A 22,178-nucleotide genomic window follows, 5' to 3' on the forward strand; every position below is an offset into this window, starting at 1 on the left:
AGCTTGATGATTATAAACCTTAATTCTGAATGTTTGGTCTGTAGCTTGATTTATTTCAGTGAGCTTGCCAAGGTCTGAAGCTTTGCTAAATGAGCCTCGCTTAGTACTGGTCACTGTTTTATATGCATAGCATGCTGCAAGAAGCAGCACCCTCTATTGTGCTTTAGTCCTAATCTGGCAGGCTTCTTTTCAGAACTAAAAGAGAAACTCATTCACTGTACATTTTCAGTAAATGTTTCTCTGATTGGACTGTCAAGAGGGACTGCTAGGATAAAAAAATAAAAAATAAAATAAAATAAAAGTACTTGTGTAGTTGTTTTTCTTCATCATTTAGATATACAAATTATTGGAAGACTCAAATACTGTATCACTGGTACCTGAAAACATAATACTAGCTTCACATTAGTTGACAAGCCAGTAGCATTTTTTAAAAACTATGAATGCATTTACTTAAGTTTCTTTGAGAAGCTAATGGCTGAGCTCACAAAACACCTAGATAAGTACAAAAATACTTATGTGGATCTTCATTTTCCTTCACTACAAGAGATTATAGGTTTGAGTTATTCTTTATCATTATCAGAGCACATGCAGTTATATTGCTATACTTGGTTAATTAGGCACATTTTAGAAATAATATAGATATCTTACTCAAATTACGCAAAATCTGCTGGTTTGTATGATAATTAGCATTTTCAGATACCACACTAAACAACTACAACTCTTGATATTAGGTCTTAAAAATTTAGACAGAATTGTGAATTGAATCTCACCCCTTTTTGCTTTGGTCATCAGCAGACTTTACTACAGTGTGATCACCAAGGTCTTCATCCCTGTGGAAGTTAGAAACACCTCAGAATTAATCAAATTATTTGATTCAACTTAAACACATTAAATGAGTTGAATCATTTATGTTAAAGAAAAAGATGGTATACATTTAACAAAGAAGATTTCTCACTACACTCTGTACCAATATTGTTTCAAATCACAAGTTTTTAGTTAGTTATTGTTACCAGTTCAAACCAGTTCAAAGTTTCTCTCCAGCATGTCACTACAAAAGTTTGACTAGCTACTCAAAAGTGCTAAATTAAATCCTATATAGGATTGTGTAATTCAGGTTGGACGGGACCTAGGGAAGTCCCTAAACCAGGGTCAAAGCAGGGGTAGCACTGAGTTCTGACCACCTTGCTCAGGACTTTTTCCAGTTGATCCCTGAAAATCTCCAAGGACGGAGATAGCACAATCTCTCTGGGCACCCTGTTCCACTGCTGGACTGTCTGCCTTATATCCAGTCTGAATCACTTGTGTAGCATTTCATGACCGTTGCATCTCATCTTCCCACGCTAGAGCTGAAGTGTCTGACTACATCTTGTAAATGGACTATGGCTATATCATTTTAACTTGATAACATAATTTCATTTAGGACAGCCACCAGTACTGTGAGCTATAGAAATGTCACAAGCCTGTTATCTGCTTTGTTGATATATCCAGCACAGATTTCTCTCACTGTTATTTAGGTCTGTATATGTTCTCTAGGACTATATGACCACATCTATACTAGTAACTCACTGGCTGCAAAAAAACTGATTTGATAATATTATTTCTATTAAATGGTCTATAACTTAAAAAAAATGATGGTCACACACTGACTATTAAGAGCTACAATAATATAAATACTATCCTCCACACTGAATTACTTATCTTTACTATCCTATATTTAATAGGGATTTTTAAAGTTAGATCATATCAAAGTTTTTTTTTACTCCCCTAATGATCTTCATATAACAGAACCTATTAATACCATTATGTAACCAAACACATTTTACAAGAGTGTAAGGGAAAGATGACAGTCTTGCCTCCTATTTTTCTGAGAAGCAGCATTTATTTCAGTAATATCCTCAAGGTCCTTTCCTCTGAAACAAAAAACATATACAGCCGTTACAATATTTCCTCAAGCTGGGAAGAGGTAAAGTGTAATAAAATAAAGGAATATACTTATACACATATTTAAAAGGATAAAATTAAATTGTTGGCTACATTTATGTTCAGAATTAGCAGACACTTAAGTTCTTGACTATAATAAGAAAATATGTTAACAATTTTCCACTGGCAAGGTAAAGATCTGTAAAATTAAATAAAAAATATTATCTAGGACAGACAAGAAAATACAGGTTTTGTTTAAACATATCAGTGCAATAGTTAAAAACTCTTCTTTGCCAGTGGAAATAGCACAGGAGAAACACGAACCTTCCAAAGAATTTAGTATTAAATTATAGACTCCAAACATCCTAATCCCAATAAAGGTGTTATTTAGACTAAAAAATATATACTTCTAAAGACAACACCTAAAAATATGTCCAAATATCTACATAATTTTTGCTTCTGGAATGACAAGTTATCTGTGTGTGTCATCACAATGAAGGCATTAATTATGTCTGTCCTTGTACCGAAAAGGTAAGTATCCAGAGACTCACAAACTTCAAATATAAGAAAAGATTACTTTTATTACTTTTTTTTTTTTTTTTTTTTTTAATTTTGGAAGTATGATGAAACTATATGTAAGCTTTGCCTCTGGATTTTTTTTTAAACTGACTTTAAACTGTTTTTTTAAAAACTTTGTTACAGCCTGTTGGGACAACATTTATCATCCATGATTTCTACAATAATTTGCTCAATGCCCCTTCCCTAAATATATTAAAATATTTCTGTAAGAGTTTTATGAGAAAGCATGTAAGGCAAGTATGGAAGCTTGCCATAGATATCACTTGTTCAGCTGACAGTGCACATGTCATTAATTCATCTGTATTTTTACATTCATGTTAATATAATTCTGTATAAGGAATTCTACTTATTATAATATCTAGGAACATTTTACAGATTTGCAACATTACCTTTCCTAACATTCTTATCATCACAAACTACTCGCTGCCTTAGAAAATCAGGGCCTGAGAACTTTGAAGACTTACTCTTTGTCACTTGTGAAAGACCTTGGATTTACTTTGATGAGGTCATCAAGATCTTGTTTCCTGAACAAAAAACAGATCAAATCACAATTAGTATAGCTGGCTAAAAAATAGCCAATTTAAAATTACTTAAACAGAAATGATAATTCACATTCTTTATGAAAGTTGAAATTAAATTGATAAGAAGTTCAAAGCACATATCATTTTAGTAATTCAATTATATTCACAGAATCAGCCATATGCACATAAGCACACACTCTTGCTACAAGCAGCATATTAGGTTTCGGAAACAAATTATAGCTTACACTTGTCTAAAAAATAATAATTCCTGCTGAGCATATCATGGGCAACTTCAAATACCTCCTGTCCTCTAACATGCTATAAGTATCTTTACCAGAATCCTAAATCAGCCAAATATTCCTGATATATGTTTGAACAATGTCTTATCTAAAATGTAATTGTGGACTAATCCTTTATGTCTAAGTCAGTCAAAAAGTCATTTAGTCTATTTTGTAGGCTGTCTGGACCTACTCCTTCCCAATTAAATTCTCCTTTCTCACAAGAAATTCCAAGTTTAAACTGAGGGACACTGAGCACTAGTTACATCCACCGATTATTGAACTTTCATAAAAGCGATTATTATCTGATTTAAGGGGAAAAATTGTTCTCAAATTAGAGTCTGTTGCTTAATTATTTTTCTCTTTTTCAGTATAATAATAGTAAACATATATACAATAAAGTAATGTAACTATTAGAAATGCAATGCAATGTCTTTTATACTTTTTTGAATTGAACATTTAGTAGTATCAAAACCAAACATAGGGTGATGCTTGAATGCCTTTATTTCCTTTCAGAGGGTTTAAATGCTGTCAATATGTTTCTGTAAAACACCTCATTTCCATGAAAATTCATTTTTCAACTGAAAACCCATCTACTGAAAATTTTCAACAATTTTACCTATAAAATTACCATATAAAATTACCATATAAAATTATCTATAAAATTACCATCTAGTAACCTTAACTTGCAACAAAAATTGTCTGGAAAAAATATATATATATATGCAAATTTGTCTTAAGAAGAAGGCAATAGGAAAAGAACAATGTTTGTGATAGTTTGACAGTGGGGCCTGATTTATAACTTTGTAGTTGACAATGCTCCATATGTCTCGTTGCTGACATTTCATTCTGAACAGTTCTGTCATGAAACAGCTCCTTAGTGAAAGATAAAGACAGACCTTTCAAACTTCTTCTTGGTCATGTTGGTCAGCTTTGAGGTTCAATTTGATGAGATTATCAGGATATCTGCTTCTTTATGAATGAAACAGAACCAGCTCAATGCACAGAGTCCACTGCCAATTAGCTAGAATTCCATACCAGTCACAAATGAATAACCTATATATTACATAGTTTTGCAAATTCTCTTTACCACAGATTTCATGCTATTCAGAGCTTTTCTCCAGAACATGGAGTCATGAAGTTATGCAAGAACCTTATCTTTCCTTGATGAATGGAAAACATATTGTTTCCCCAGTATTTGGAGGTGGCAATAGTAAGATGAGTAGTTAAGTCATGAATAAGACCTCAGATAGTTACTTTGCTCACTTGTATTTTTCACAGTTATTATTAAGCATTCAGCTGTGTATGTATCTGGTTTGCATAAAGCATATGTTATTACTTGTCTCCTGAATCCTCTATGCCCTTATGTTCTCACAAGTGTTTAAAATATGCATCTCAAGTCTTCTATAACGTCTACTCAAGTTTTGTGGATGCAGCTATGTCAATTATCATCTTTCTGTGCCTTGCAAACCTCAAGTATTTATCAGCCTTAGGGTTGTGTACTCACCAAAAACACAGAAAGCAGTAGATTTGAGGCTCATGTTCATTCAGTGAACAGTCATGGCTTTATATGCAGTTTACTCAACAGGGTGGTCAGTAGCTTTTCTGCTTACTTTGCTGACTCATAGCATGAAGCAACAGAAAGGCTATGACAGTATCAGATCTGTACCCTACAGCACCCTGCTTCTATGATTGATTTTCAAAGGAATACAGGCATTTGGGGAACCTTTTTTTGGGGAACCTTTTTTAAGACTTAGCTCAGTAAATAGATACACTTTACATTTTCACTCAAGTTATATATATATATGTAATATTGTATTCACTTTTTTCCAAATTTCAATTTAGTATTTTTTAATATCTCTTGGGTATTATTCTTTTAGAATCAGATAAATTAATCAAAGACACCTTCCTATAAAAAATCAAATAGTATGCAGACAAAAGTTTGGGCCTCTCAGTACAAGAAGGACATCAAGGTCCTGGAGCATGTCCAAAAAAGGGTAACGAATCTGGTGAAGAGTAGAAAACAAGTCTTATGAGGAGTGGCTGATGGAGTTGGGATTGTTTAGCTTGTAGAAAAGAAGGCTCAGAGGAGACCTTACTGTATATTTACCTTAAAGGAGGTTGTAGTGAGGTGGGAGTTGGGCTCTTCTCTCAAGCACCAAGTGCTAAGATGAGGGAAAATGGCTTAAATTGTGCCAGGGGAGGTTTGGGTTTGATATTAGGAGAAATTTCTGTACTGAAAGGGTTGTGTGGCACTGAAATAGGCTGCCCAGGAAAATGGTTGAGTCACAGTCCCTGGAGGTCCTCAAGAAATGTGTAGACGTAAAACTTATTAGCATGGTTTAGTGGTGGACTTGTCAGTTACTAGGTTAAAGGTCGGACTAGAAGATCTTAGAGGTCTTTTCCAACCTGAATAATTCCATAATTCTCTGAAAATGTGTTCCTACTACAAGGCCCAAATACAAGAACTTTTTGTATTAATCTTTGAGAGAAGTATTAAAATGTCTTAATGGTCTTGTATCAAAAGGTGCATAATGTAATTAATAATACCCTAAAAACTGATTGTAGAACTCTGGTAAGTTATATCACTTACAGTCTTGTTCTTCTTGTAGCTAACATTTTTCTGTCAACGGAGAAGGCAGAAACCACCTCAAGATCAGAAGAAAATATTCTTGCCACAAACCCAATCTTTTAATAATTTTTATATGTATTTTAACTCTCTTCCTGGGTAACTTCAGATTTGCTTTACCTTAAATTGCTCTGTTCACTTTTTACAGAATTTTCAAACAATGACAACAACAACAAAAGTTATCTGAAATAGTTCACCTTTTACATACTGTTTTTTTTTTTTTTGTAAATCACAACAAAAATAGATTCACATGCTTGCAATAATTTAAGAATCATTACTTTAGAAATGTGTTTCCTGGCCCATATTAATTCCTGGCACAATGTGAGGGATAGATGAGGTAGTCCTATTCCATAGACTTCAGACCATCATGACTATGCAGCCAGCAATTCCTCATACATTATTTTCAATACTTGGAGTGTTAGAATGCACTAACTGGCTTGCAAGGAGGATTTTACTTGCTGTCTGAAGGGATTGTAAGAAAAGTAATAAAAGTCTAGGCTGCATGAGCGTATATACCCTGACAACAAGCAGCCTGATTTATAGAATACTAACCCTGAGGAGGCCTAGTAAGTGAACAGAAATAATTGCAGCTGCAGTTTTCAGCACAAAAATATATGCTGACTGACTTGTTCAGCTATGTTTTATGGTTCCTAAGGAAGAAAACTTCATCTGTAAAACATAACCCTTAGAAGATATTAATTTATTGCACCGGTAAGACTTCTCTAACTTTCAACTTCATGCAACAGCTGCTTGGCATGACTGTGGCACGCAATTAGGGCTGACATCTTGCAAGATCTTTGACTTAAGGTAGCTGGTTAGTGCAAAGGAGACATCACATGGTATACAACTTCAGACAACTGGTTCAAGCATAGCACAGGTTAGCAACTGAAGTTAATGTTTGAGAGCCATTCTTTATAAAAGGATAAAACAAAAAATAGGGCTAATTGCAGGAATTAGTAGGTAAATGTGAATTTATCTGATTAGATATAGGGCATACTTTCAGGGATTTTTTAAATCTCTCTAGCTGTCCTTAGCAAAATGACATTTACTTTAGCAATAGTACACATGGGACATCAATGCGGATAGAACCACATAACCAAGTGTCACATTTAATAACAATTGTAAAAGAGATGTCAAGTATTAATGTGAGGAAGAGACTAACCTATAAGGTCATATATTAAAGAAGCTCCTTTAATACCAGAAAATCACATGCAGTGAAAAGCCACTGTGAAGAATTATTTCCAGTTCGGGTATAACTGTCATTTGAAAAAAATAAACTACGTCAATGTCCAAGGCTGGCTGAATTTAATTCATACTTCTTTAGTTTGTCAACAGTTTTTTAGGATATAGATGATGATGGAAAACAACAGCATAAAACTTCTGGGATTACACACAGCAATTTAGACAAACCTGGGGAAATATCTTTCAAATATGGTAGGTAGCTTGTAACAGAGTACTGACATTTTTCAAAGGTCCTTCTGAAGGATGCCCCAAACACAGTATTTTCAGACAGCCACTACACCATTACAAACGTTCTGCCTGGGGTGAGTATTTTTAGAAATGGATGAGAAGGAGGCAGGACAGACAGCCTGCCAGGAGGATAATATATTCTTTGTTGATAAATTCAAGAAGATGAAATATCAGAACAGGACTGGAATTTTTTAGGAACACCCAACTCAGCATAACAAATATATGTTTTTGTATTCTGCATTAAAAAAAAAAAAAAAAAAAAAAAAGACTTGGAATGGCAGTACAGAGGGTTTTCTTGTCATATTTTATACAAAATGATTTGTTAAATCAAGTATTGACAAAATTAATACATGTATTAAAAAATAAAAATGTTAAGCCTTAAATTAAGACCTAGCTGTGCTTGTAATCTTCACAGAAGTATAGAGCACATTTCTATTGATTCATTTACTTTTCCCTTTGTAAGTAACTGTATTCAGAGGAATATAAATATATATATATATACATATTCTGCTTTTAACTTTCCCTTGCAGAAAAATGCTTAAAATAGCACTATGAATCTACATGGAAGCCCTAATCTGAAGGTCAGAAAAACCTATGTGCAACTGGACCACTGTGGGCCTCATGCCGCTGCCTTTTATTTTGCCTCAAGCACCTTGAGTAAAATAGGATTAGAAATTTGACAACTAATGAAGAGTCCAGCAGAATAAAAGGCTAGCAAAGATAAGTAAAGTAGGTTTAAAAAAAGCTGTCAAGGCAGGCTGCATGCAAAAATTATAGCTTACTTTAACCAGACACTCCTATTCTGCCATATCTTGAACCTCTGCGCTTCTCAGACACAAACAAAAAAGGGAAATTATTCAGGGATTGTGTAACAAGCTCTCAGAAAATTAGCTAATTTTCAAAAGCTTAATATCTGTAACCATGAATCAGTATTATCAAAAGTTTCTTCATTTACAGAAAAATTGTCCTTTTGGCTATCTCATTTTACTCATGTCTTTCTTGCTTTAATGCATAAAAGACCTATAGACATATTCTGTAAGTAAACTTTTAAAGGTATCAAAATTAGTGTATGATATAACCACCAAGTATGATTTGTTTCCTGTTATGCTCTGTATTAAAAACTCAGAGAAACTGAGTCATCTGTATTTTGCTATAACTTTCACTTTGCATTTGAGTTCTAACTCAGTTCACTTGAGATAAAGCTCTAATATTTTCCAGTCCTTCTGTTCTGTCAGATATGTTTGTGAGTCTCATTTATTTCAGTGAATAATGGTTTTGTAATTCTGGTTTATCTGGTGACAATTCAGATCACCATCAAAAAGGAAAAGGCAAGAGAATCCCATCCTGACATTCAAGCACAGGTAATACTTTATTGGTCTTGAAAACATTCAGATAAAGTTCCAAATGTCATAGAAAAAGGAAATGTATGAATCATTGCCTAACAAAGAGCTTTAGCAAAGTCACTGATTGTTTGATGAAAGCAATGAAAACCTTTCTAACACTTGTATTTGAAAATTTGGAAGGCAATGGAGAAAAACATAATCCAAAAATAGATCTTAAGATTTTAATCACATTATTCTGACTTTTCTTATGCTAAGGCCAAACTGAAGTTGATCCTGGACAAATGTGGGAAAGAGTGAGAAAAGAAATTTTAAACAGACCCTGGCCATATTCTTGAACTATGCATCCTCTGAGTATAAGGCAGGAAAATATGTGACAACTTCCTGCTCATTCAGTGGATGCATACTTAACCTGTAAGTCTTGCTGAGCCCATTTTTAGGTCTAGATGTTCTCTAATTCCTGAAAGATTTATTGCCTTATTACTTATAATTTCATCATTCCTTTTTGCTGATACACAAACAATTCACATAAAGACTCCAGTATTGTAGGTGGAGTTTCATGGATGAAAAAACAGGAGCACACAAATTTCACAAGACTTGCTGCAATGTCTGTAATCTGTGGGACACTTAGTGTCAAATCTCAGGATACTCAATGAGGTTTTACATCTACTCACTCTATCATAAGCATCTTCCTCAATAATCAAGATGCATATATTGAAGAAGTCATAAACAAGATTTTTAATAGACCTCCATTTCTTTTCTGATTACAAGCCATGAGCAGGCTTATAAAAAATACCGAGGTGACCCCCTTTTTCTAAGAAGATAATGATGCTGATAGAAGAGTTGTATAGAATTTGCTTAAAATGTTACGTATGATGAAGAAAACAGCTGCCCAAGAATCTTAACTGAACACCATGCTGTCTGTTGTCTCTTTTGGTCAATTGAGGCCATGAGGTCATGGTGAGCTATACGGAGCAAGAAGTCCCTTGGTCTGAATACTGATCATGATTCCTAAAATCTGCCGATAACCATCAAGCAGCCTCCATCTCTATATTCAGCACTGACTTTTCTAAATATGACACCAAACAAGTTTTATTTCTTCTTCTTTCTTCAGTGATCTTTCCCAGCTGACCTCCTACAAAGCATCTGATCTACAGCTGTTCCCTCTGCCATGACTGAATATGTAAAAGCTGCACTAATGAAATCTGGCTAAAACCTTAAGGGCATTTCTGCCCTTACCTAATAATGTCAGAACAGAGGAAGACAGTTTAAAGTTACAGAAACAAATCGCTGCCAAGTGAGCCTTCCAAATCTGAACTAAGGTTTAGTCTAGAATATATTAAGCATGTCAGGCACCTCACTGAATAAAGGTTAATATCATGGGCCTGTCTGAATTTTCATCTGCCATCTATGGCTGCTTTACTGTCTCTATATCACACTTAGTCATGTATAAATGAGAAAGAGTAAAGTTCTTTGAGAAGACAGTGGCATTTATTCTGAGGCAGGATGCATTTTCTTCTACACCACTATGCTCACTAATAAGTGCCAGGAGCCCTCATTCAGACCAAAGGCTGAGGAACTGAAGAGCTCTGCAGTCAACTGTGAAAGCCAATTTAAACTGTGCCAAAACCAGCGTAATGCTTACCCCTGAGGTTTTTAGAGTTAAATAAAGGGGAAGAAGCTGTTGACTGGGACGTTTTGTAGAACATAGACTGGGAAAGATCACTGAAGAAAGGACAACAACTTATTCAGTTTTGCTTGGAGAATACGTATGACCCTGCAAACGCTGCATTAACTTTTAAGTCAGGAATAAAGGGCTTGGGTCTCACCACATAAGCTCTGCAACAGCAAATCATTTATATCAACATGCAGAAAAGCTGTAAATCAGCACTCCATTCAAAGCCAAATCTGTCAGAATGGGGAGGCAGAAGGTCCCTGTCACTGGAAAGTAAATTAAGTTTTTTTTGCCTTTTACTGAAATGCAAAAATGTATCATCAAAAATAACTATTAATTTTTACTATCAAAAACAATTTTGAAAGTTTTAAGCCACTTCTCCTAACCATAAAAAGTAATTTGTCATTGTAGCCAAAGCCAGATCTAGCTGTAGTCATTACTAGTGAATTATGGGTATGCTTATGTGACTCCTGTTTTAGTACCTTTCTTTGCAACATATTTTGAGTGACACAAACGTCATTCAGACCATTTTACAGGTCTGCTGAAGCATTATATAGTCTCTAAAACGTGTAAGTAAAGAAACAAAACAAAAAAAAAAAAAAAAAAAAGAGAGAGAGAGACCAAAAGACCTTATTTGAGGACAACCAATTATACTCTGAAAAATACACAATAATTATTAGACAGAGTTATATTTGCTTCTACTGGCTTCTTGCCTACTTATGTATGTTAACTAGATATATACCATTAGACACCCTAAAAATGGTGAGATACCTATTCTATTCTGTTAACTGCATCCAAAATGTGGAGGTCATTTGTTAATTATACCTCAATGTATTCTATATTTGTTATGGCTTTACGACAGATACTACATCTAACTGTTCTATTTGAAAACAATGCAGAAAGTATTTTCTACTTTAACAGAATCAGGCTCAGGCCTGGCACGGAACAGTACCCAGAGAAGCTTAATTCTTAGCTGAAAGAGATACCTTTTCAGGTAAGTCCCTTTCAGAAGTTTTCTTTGTATCACTGACTAGTTTGGTAGAAAACCAATTACCATTTGCTATTTATTTTGTACTGAAATTAATCCATTATGCCTTTAACATCTGAATCAGAATCCTTGACGAAAGACAAATAATAATTTAAGTATAACTTTAAAATGCATGACCTGAAAATCTCTCCATTCTAAATAAAATATATTAAATTAAAGGAAGCAAGATAACTTTTAATAAATTTCACTATTACTACAAGTATTTTTCATGTAACTGTTTACTTCCCCTGTGTGGCACAATCATTTTTTCCAAAAGCACAGTATTTATAATTGCATCTTTAATAGAAGACAAGCACTTCTGCTGGCAGCTGCTTAATGCATATTTGGTTAGCATAAATTAAGCAAAATTTGTGGTTTTGTGAAATTGACACATGAGTAGCAGATGGTTGACATCTGAAACACCAGCCAAATCTAAAGGAATTATGACAAGAGTAGAGAGGGCGGAATTTTGCCCACCAAGATTACAGGCTACTTATAGTTTACATACTGACACAAATAGCTGTAGCGCAAGGTTACCATAGTAACTTGTAGACCAAATATTCCTCCAGCTCTCCGCCAATGGAGGGAAAGCAATACAAAGCTTGATATGGTAATGAGAGCCACCGGGGGATGATGAATGTCGACTGATTGAGAGTGGGGATTAAGTAAGACTTTAACACGTTTTTAGAAGTGAATGGCTGTGACTTCCCCAGTTAATACAGTGGCATACCTAATTCTCTAAGATTTCCCACAGTTGTTGACAGGAAAATGTTTCACTGAAGCATTGCTTTTTTTCCTAGGGATTACACTGTCACATGTCTTTTGCATGTTATTCTTACCTATTTTTTCTTGTTTTTACATACTGAGGGGAGGGGACATGATTCAAAATAATATAGATTGTGACTTTAGACCTCAGAAAACTATACATTGTGAATCAAATGAAATCCAATTAGCTAATCTAAACTCATTTTAGTACCTGCACAGCTTAGCATTACCAATCTATTTCTAATTAATTCACTTTTTAATTGCATGTTCAGGCACTTTATTATGGTTAAAGACAAATTTTTAAGTCAAAATATCTCAGCTCATGAGCTTTTTTTCATCATATTTTCTCCCCTTGTTCTTTTGAGGAGGGGGAGTGAGAGAGCAGCATGGTGAAGCCTAGTTGCCCATCAGTTTAAAACCACCACAGATGGGTATTGCTGATTGTTTTGAAAAATATGCCATCTCCATTAGTAGAGAACCTTACAGTTTACTGGAATTTCAGTAAAAAAACATTTCTGTCTTTTCCACCAATAGTTATCAAGATATTCTATACACGGATACATTTATAAGATATATTACTACATATGCCGTCTAACATACCACAAGACAAAATGCATCTGCTTAAACATACTTGTTTGTCACACTAAATGGTATATGTTATTTTTTACTATTTAAAATTTTAACAGTAGAGTACATAAATTTAGACTTATGTACATAACTGTGTGAAGATAGTACTGCTCCCACAATTTACTGAAGCCCAAAGAAATTATACTATATAATCCATATTACTGCAATTCATCTGCTTCTATTCTTTTGCAGCAACTATATATATCCTACTCTTTATGATGCAGGCTAGACACAATGAAAGAATAAAAAAACGTAAACATCTGAGGTAAGTTAGCAAGGTGGAACTCAAAGTTCATACTTTCAGGGCATTTGTTAGGAATAGAGGAATGCTGCATTTATCACACTCCACATCTAAAAAAAGCTATCAAATATGGAAAAAAAAATAACGAAGTACTTAAAATCACATTTACCACACACTATAACATTGTTTTGACTATGTCTGCTATTTACCTTGCTGTAGCTTTATCTTCCACATCAGTCTTTGATTCTTGAGGGGTCACTTGTTCTGATGAAAAAGCAGCACTACAATACAAATTGTGAAAAAAAAAAAAAAAAACAAAAACAGTGCATCAGATATTTGGAAACACATTATAACATTTATATGGGCTATCATTGTAGATGTATATTTTTAACAAACGTAACCACAGTGAGTTTGGATTTTTTGAGATTTTTTTCTATTATATTCTTTATACATATAAAACGTATACATAAAAAAAAAAGTAAATATTTATATTTTCATATTTTTATTTATTTGTGTCAGATTGGTCTGACAGGACCAGTTAGATTGGTCACTACTGGAATAATACAAAATGATAATAAAGTAAGAAGGTGGCCGATACAATTGAAAATAAGAGTTCATGCTTCTTTAGACAATCCTTCTATTAGGATGGCAATTAAACAGTGTCAGGTTTGTAGGTCCTTTAATCATAAACCATGAAATTACAAGCTAGTTAAGTAATATTTTCCTATTTTAGGCCATGTGAAATGTACTTTAATGAATGGATTTAATTAATTTATTTTCTAAAATTAGAGCAACCTTTGATGATACTCAGATAAGCTCAATTAGTCATATATTAATGCCTTTTACTATAAGCCTTTGTATGTGTATGGCTTTTTAATTTACTATTTTCTTTACTTTGCTTACCTATTCCTGTTCCTATTTTCGCTCTCACTTCAAAACAACAGTTTAGCATTAAGGAATAGTTGCATTAAAAACATTTGTAACTTTGAAATTAAAATTGTAAAGTAGTTTTTAATTTATTTTTTTTTTTCATTTTCAATAAAGATCCAATTAAGCATTCTAAACTATACAAAAGTAATTATAGTTCTGCAAGGAACTTTTTCATGCACTTCTGGGACACTGGCTATGGAGGAAGCCCCCCCTCCCAATAAATTATACAGTCTTTTTATTAAATATATATACATTATATCAAATAAATAAGTAAAAATAATCGATGTGTGCACAGGGGTGTGTTGCATTTCTAAATCTATTAAGAAGCAAAGTAAACAAGATGTACCTTGTTGGAGCCTTTGAATTTTCTGAAGTGGTCCTGTAGAGAAAGAAGAGTAAACATTTCAGAAAACAGGCAACAAAATGTCATTACTGAAGCACTTTACAAGATTTTGGATCAGTCATCAGCAATTGATTTTATTTTTCCTTGTTTCCAAGATTATAGTTTTGTTTCTTAATGTAGAACATAACTTGTTTAACCCAAGTAGCATAATACTAAATTCTGATCATATTCTTTATATGTTACTAAGACAGTAATTCTCCAATTAACATTCTCCAGTAAATCACTCTGATCAGTAGTGTTTTGTTTCCTACACATATTCCACAGCCAAAATAATAATAATAATAATAATAATAAATCAGTTACACTCAGCTTCTTATATTCTTAGCTTCAATTGCAATTTCTTTTAAGGGTTCTGTAAAGTGTTCTTAATCAGTTTGGAACTAAGGCAAAGCACTACAGAAGTTCATGTCATGCTTGAATAGAGAATGCTAGAATCAGGTCTCAGAATCAGAAAAGCAAATTAAAAAATAATCTGACAACAAAAAAATATTTAATTGCTGAACTCCCTTTCTGAAGACAGGCCATTCTCATATTTGAAGAAAAGACACAGGTCTTCTCTCCAGCTGTCTTTAAGATTGATAGTGACCTTTTAAAACTGTTATTATTATTATTAGCATCTATGCATGACACTTTCCTGAAACCCACAAGCATATGAAAGGTTCTTCTTTGCTAACTATTATTAGTTATAGTAATATTGCAGTTTCATACAGTTCACACATCTTCAAAGAACTTTTCAAAGATAAATAAATTAATCATTTAGTGTCCATCACTTTTTAACCAAGTGTCCTTGATGGCATTGTTGTTATATGATGACAAGGGTCATGAAAACTTCATAAAGAATATGCCTGTATTTTGGTCATCCCTGTATAATAAAGGAGTAATTGGGTAATTAGTGCTGAGAAGGAATCCCAACATTTTACTGGAAGCTAGGCAGGTGTCATGTAAAGATACATCCCGTGCTTTCAATATTACCATGATACAGTAAGATATTCAAATGAAGCCAGATAAATTCATAACAGTTGACATAATCAACTTTTCTTTTAAGCAACGACTTAAAATAAAATAAACTTTGGCATCTAGGAGCTATTTTTCTGCTGGGTGGTGAGTGACTTTGAATCCTGGCCAAACAGATGGACTGTAGTAAACGCAGAATAAGATTTAAAATAATTGCTAAACTTGGATTTAAGGAATCATCTTAGAGTCCTCCAGTGTTGGAAATTCGATAGAAATGCTACCTAGGATGCCAAGGAATCCTACCCAATACCACAATCCATTCACTTCTATTTGATTTAATTTTGATCATTGATAATACATTTGTACTAATGTTGGAAGCTTCCCAGATTAAAAGTAGGGAGGCACAAGATCATGATGCACCCAGTAGGGAACCTAAACAAAGAATATCATGAATGTTCATTCACAAATGTTTTGTCACCCATATTCTTCTTTTAGATGTGAACACAACTCTCTCTTTCTGATCTGCCAGAAAGCAACCATGATTTTAGAAATAAACATTAAACATTCAAATGCAAGTAACTTTAGCTTGAGATTTTCTTCTGAACTGTTTCTTGGACACCTTACTGGGAGTTAACTAAGCTGTTTTTGAGGTAGTGTCCACACAGTTAAGCAAAAGGGCTTAGATTTAGCCCCTGACTGACCAAATGACACCAATAGATTCCTGCCCATATGACTAGTTATTCTATAGCAGACTTGCCTTGTACAGAGCTAACTGGAACAGTCCAAAGTAAAATCACAGAAAGCATACAAGCATTGTAGATAATTTTGGGAGCACTTATGTAACCTTAAGTCACTGGCACTCCACATACTCAGACCCATCAATAACAAGCATCAATCTAAGAGCCCAAACAAGTATTTAGACATGGGATGCTTTCTCTACCAATGATATCTTAGCATTGTACATCCCTCAAAGTATTGTCCTGTTGGCTTCCTCCTGAAATCAACTCTAGCCCAAAATTACAAGAGGAAATACCCAATATCCATCAGTACTTACAATTTGGTTTCCACTGTTTCTGTTGTGGTCTTACTACTTGAAACTGGGGGAGGCATCCAAGATTGTCTGTCAGTGTTAACAAATAAGTTATTGAGTATTAGTATAATGTTATGGGACTGAAAAGTAAAAAACTTTAAATTAATGTTAGAATCTCAGCAATGCTACAGAAATGCCTGTAAATGTTCTTAAATTATTATTATTATTATATTATATTATAATTATTATAATTATTATATTATATTTTCAGACAACTGAATGGACTTGGAAATAACATAGTAATTTTAATTACTGTTGTATAAAATGTATTTTCTGACTCCAGACAGTCTTTTCTGCAACATGAACGATTCAAAAATATAATTCTTGGAAAACACAGCCCAACAGAATGTACCCTCAGCCCAAGCAGAGGGTGTCAAATACCAACCCAAGAAAAACATTCAGGCTGGCATTAGAGGTCGTATAAGCATCACAAGCACCTTCAGTTATTTTTTAAATTTTTCTCAAACCTATCACTCAACCAGTTTGTGTAGAAAAAGCAATTGTACCATAAACAATGCAATTCGATGATTACCTTTCACATATTCAAAGAGCCAGGAGAGAGCTACTGGGCTGAAAACACCATAAACTTCCAAATTAAGGTTTTTAATATGAAGACAATGACATTTTAATGTCATTTTATAACAACATTTTATAACTTTTATAATACTGCTGACCATAATGTTTGCACATGGAATATGGAAAAGAAAATCACAGACAGAATATGTAACTAGAAAAGATACATAAAACATGGCTTCATAGACTTAGGGGCACAAGTGAAGGGATGGGGTCCCAATAGATAGCCTCCTGTATATTGCCAGATATAGGAGTGTGGGAAGAATAGTACTCATGCAGATTTATACCTGCCTATGCAACTGGTGTCATCACCAGGGCTTTGGTTTCTTTAATCACATAATGTATCTCAACAAAAACAGATCACTGGAGAGATATGGGATCCACCTGTCTAGGAAAGGAAGAAGAATCTTCACTGGCAGGTTGGTTGACTTAGTGAATTGGGCTTTAACTTGGGTGGTAGGGTCCTCAGCTGTGACACTTGCAAGCTACAAGGTGGAAGAATGCACCTACCAGAGTAGTGATGAATGCTCCCCAGCCCTCCAAAAACGTTCTACCAGAAAAGCTAGACAGTCCAGTTGAAGTGTCTGTATTAATACACACAGCATGGGTAACAAACAGGAGGAGCTGGTAGCCACTGTCCAGCTGGAAAGCTATGATCTGATCTCTATCACTGAAACATGATGGGATGAATCACATGATTAGAGTGCTGCAGTCAGCTTCTATAAACTGTTCAGGAGGGACAGGCAAGAAAGGAAAGGTAGTGGGAGGTTGCCCTCTATGCAAAAACAAACAAAAAAAACAAACACAAAAACAACAGGATTGATTGCACAGAGCTGTCTTAAGAAACAGCCATGCACAGATTGAGAGCATATGGGTAAAAATTGGATATCAAGCCAAAAAAATGAAACTTCTTGGTTGGTATTTACCCCATGCTGCCTGATCAAGAGGAGGATGTTGATGAAGAGTTCTTTCTTCAACTACAGGAAGCATCATGCTCACCCACACTGATCCTGCTACGGGACTTCAACCACCCTGGCATCTGCTGGAAAAGTGGTGCAGAAAGCTGAAAACACCCTGGGAGACTCCTCGAGTGTGTCGAGGATAACTTTCTATTCACAGAATCACAGAATGGCTGAGGTTGGAAGGGATCTCTGAAGATCATCCAGTCCAACCCCCCTGCCGAGCAAGGTCACTTAAAGCACATTGCGCAGGATGGCATCCAGGTGGTTTTGAATATCTCCAGATAAGGAGATATTCAAATATACTCCATAACCTCTCTGGGCAACCTGTGCCAGTGCTCTGTCACCCTCAGAGTAAAGAAATGCCCCCTCATATTCAGCCAGAATCTCCTGTGCTTCAGTTTATGCAAGTTGGCTCTTGTCCAGTCACTGGGCAAAACTGAAAAGAGACTGGCTCCATCCTCTCAACACCCTCCCCTCAGATATTTACATGCATTGATGAGGTCTCCGCTCAGTCTTCTCTTTTCCAGGCTAAATAGGCCCAGCTCTCAGCCTGTCCCTGTATGACAGGTGCTCCAGTCCTCTAATCAAAGTCCAGAGGATTGAAAGAACAACCAGAGGAGAAGTGTTACTGGACCTGTTGCTCACCCGTGTAGAGGAACTTATTAAAGAACACCATACTGGAGGTATCCTGGTCTGCCGTGACTGTGCCCTAGTAGAATTCAACATCTTGAGGGATATAGGCCAAGGAAAAAGTATAGTCAGGACGCTAAAGCTCAGGAAGGTAAACTTTCAACTGTTTAAAGGACTAATGGAGAGGACCCCCTGGGAAACTGCCCTCAGGAATAAAGGAGCAGAAAAGACATTTGTCTTAGGACACAAAAGCTTTCAATTGCAAGAAATCAGCAATTTCTCTCATGCAAGAAATCAGGCAAGGAAGGCAGGAGACCAGCATGGCTGAGTCAGGACCTATTAACCAAACTAGAACACAGTAAGGAAATGTATCAGCAGTGGAGGAAGGGACATACATCCTAGGAGGATTATAGGGATATGGCTTGGGAGTATAGGGATGGAATCAGGAAAGACAAAGTACAGATAGAGCTAAACTTTGGGACATGAAGAATAATAAGAAGAGTCTGGAGGAATGAAGTCCTATGCTGCATAGGAGAAAATCAAGTCCACAGGACTTACTGAGATATCCCAGCGACCTGAGGGAACTGGCAGATGAAGTTGCTAAGTCACTATCCATCACATTTGAAAAGCCATAGCAGTCAGGTGAATACCCCAGTGATTGCAAAAGGGGAAACAATACCCCATTTTTTAAAAGGGTGAAAAGGAGAACACAGGGAACTAAAAGACTGGTCAGCCTCACCTCTGTGACCAGTAAGATCATGGAGCAGATCTTCCTGGAAACCATGTTAAGGCATATGGTGGACATGGAAGTGATTGGAGACAGCATACATGACTTCAATGACCCCATGGAAGGGCGGTTGGAACTAGATAAGGTTTAAGGTCCTTTCCAACCCAAACTATCCCAGGATTCCATGATAAATGTACAGGTTTCCCCAGCAGTACATTTTAAATAAAAAATGTAGTTCTTTGTTCTAAACCCCATTTTTTTTTCTCTTGTTCAGCCAATACTATCTGAAATACATATTTTTAAAGCTACCTTTGTAACATGCCAAAAACCTTTGTGTACTTCATATGTACTGAAAACAGCACAGGGTCAAGTTTGGCATCAAAGATTTCAGCTGGTTGCAATTAGTGTGAGCTACAATTCTTTAAATTTAGACACTGTAAAGACACTCTTGCTGAGTTAGGGGCTGCAGTGAAGAATTAGCATCTATTGTGCTATGTCCACAGAGCTTGCAAATTGGCTGTACAGAGAAAATATTGTAGTACAGTACTCCCAAGGAAAAAAACAGAGCATGGAAAAGATGAGTTCTCCCTGATGCTTGCTGAAATGTTAGAGCTTGATAGAGGAAAAAGTCGATAATGGTTTTCAATATAATTGTGATACAATACTGAGGTTTAATTCAGTGCTATATATCCTCTGGAAAAAAATGTGGCAATGAATACCTTTTTTTCTTGATTGGAGAAGTGACAGCAGTGTTTGTGGATGATGCATTAGGAGTCCAAGATTGTCTGTTAAGTAAATATAATTCAGTTAGTCAGTTAATCATCTTCAATAAGTGCATCATTTAAAATGAGAAAACAAGGATAAAAATGAAATTTCCATTATCAGAAAGATACAGCTTTCTGGTATAGTCTAATTATGTTTACATATGCCAACTGAAATTTTGGAAACACTTCAAAAGCTATCAGATTTGGAACACTGTAAGGTATTCTGATGCTTAAAAATATGTCTTTACTTGATATTAATTTCTGACTTCTGAAAATCTTTATTTCTATATCTACACTTCAGGCTCCAACTGCTAAAATGTTAATATCTTTGGGTTTTGTACTTTCAATTTTATGTTTCTTATTTAATTATGGCAATGCTGCTCTATTTTATGATATGCCCGTAAAAAGAGCTGATATCCCTCATATTTCTTACTACAGAAATTCCAAGTCAGTGATTTTTCTCATACAGTTCATCAAAAAGTTATTGTCTTGCCCTCTTCAATTCTTAGTGTAATGAGAATAACTGAAGAACAGAGTTTTAAAAACTTGTTTATCACTGTCTGGCAGGAAAAAATATATACCATTTAAGTCTCACTTAAGTGTCACTTCAGAATTCATGGTAGGTCTATTAAATTATCTCCCTAAAAATATCACAAAATCCAATTTATATGATATTTCATGCATCATCATCAGTATGATTTACAACATTATGGTACAAAATCATATTTTTTTTAAAAGACCTTGCTTGAACTTTAAATGCCAGAGATACTCATTTGCTCTTCAGAGTGAAATCTCAGCACTTCGTAAGATGACATTTAATTGCTAGGCTGAGTCTTCACTAGCAACTGTATTCATTTCAATTTATTGCTTGTAGAACTCTACTGACATTGCTGAAGGCACACAGTAATATATTTATTCCTTATAAGTATGGCAACTGAGCTTCTTTGACTTCCACTTTTTAAAATAATATATATATATATATATATATAAAACAAATTAGTAGAGCTTTAGGTTCTTTAGAAAATAATTTTTCAGTGATGTTGAAACATGTTAGATATATCTTGTGGCCACTTCTGAATCACAACTGACTTATTTATAACATGTCAAAGATTTTGTACTACCTTATTTTAAAAGAAAAATTAGCTTCAACCTGTTCAAAATGAAAAAGGGATCTTCTGAGAAGAGAAAATCTGTCAAATAAACCCTAAATTTTCTGTTTGCTTTCAGTTGGAAAAATCAGTTAGCCTTGCTATCAACAGAAAATATATTTTAAATTTTGATTCTCAAGTTTTCCATTGGTCAATGCTCAGTGGTATTATCCACTGAAAACATGAAGCAGGTGGTTTTTTTTTTTTTTGCTAGTCCTTGTTTTAATCCATGTGGAGAAATGTTGCAGTTCTGGGGGAAAATTCCTCTTACTCTGAAGAATAAGAAAACATCTGAAAGACATCAGATGAATTGTCCTCCAAAAGATTCTTTTTCATCTCACTGACTGTAAAAAGAGTCTATGATAACTTAGGTATGGATGGCTACATTCCAGATGACAGATGGTGAAATGAAGCCTACAGTTAAGCTATATACCATACAGATTATATCTCTATATATTCCTGATACATATATGTAACTTAGATGAATACATGATAAATGATATGTAATACTTACATGATAAAGTTTCCAAAACTCTTACCTATTGTTTTGTTTATTATTCAGAGTGGGAGACTTATTTATGTTATCAATATCACTTCTGCCTGGAATTCTGGAAAAAAAAAAAAAAAAAAAAGATTATTTATAAATTATGTACATACAAATAAATACATAAAAATTATGTATTATTTATAAAACATACCCTAGATATTTAAAACCAATTTCAATAAAATTAAGAAATAAAGCATCGTTTTGTCCTGTGTACAGATTAAAAATTCATCAATATCACTATACGTTTAGAACAGAAGTAGACTTAATATAAATTTAGTGTATTAATACACAAACAGTCTAAGTAGGTCCCTGAAATATGATCTATGATCATGCTAAATATGATGTTAACTTTTACTTGTAAAACTTTTCAGCTTCTGA

The 22,178-nt window shown here is 34.5% G+C and overlaps 1 protein-coding gene across 4 annotated transcripts in view; it reads right to left on the minus strand.

Moving 5' to 3' along the window:
• Nucleotides 1-22,178, minus strand: part of SCEL (sciellin) — a 51,719-nt gene that overhangs the window by 9,741 nt on the left and 19,800 nt on the right. For all 4 annotated transcript variants that reach the window (XM_035320111.1, XM_035320103.1, XM_035320088.1 and 1 more), the window contains 8 exons: nt 21,793-21,861; nt 20,061-20,126; nt 16,414-16,479; nt 14,349-14,381; nt 13,282-13,353; nt 2,964-3,023; nt 1,854-1,910; nt 771-830 (listed from right to left, as the gene is read on the minus strand). In XM_035320111.1, coding sequence (XP_035176002.1) covers nt 771-830; nt 1,854-1,910; nt 2,964-3,023; nt 13,282-13,353; nt 14,349-14,381; nt 16,414-16,479; nt 20,061-20,126; nt 21,793-21,861 — 483 coding nt within the window. The remainder of the gene's footprint in view (nt 1-770; nt 831-1,853; nt 1,911-2,963; nt 3,024-13,281; nt 13,354-14,348; nt 14,382-16,413; nt 16,480-20,060; nt 20,127-21,792; nt 21,862-22,178) is intronic.

The sequence above is a fragment of the Oxyura jamaicensis genome, chromosome 1, assembly GCF_011077185.1.
Source record: "Oxyura jamaicensis isolate SHBP4307 breed ruddy duck chromosome 1, BPBGC_Ojam_1.0, whole genome shotgun sequence".
Lineage (NCBI taxonomy): Eukaryota > Metazoa > Chordata > Aves > Anseriformes > Anatidae > Oxyura > Oxyura jamaicensis.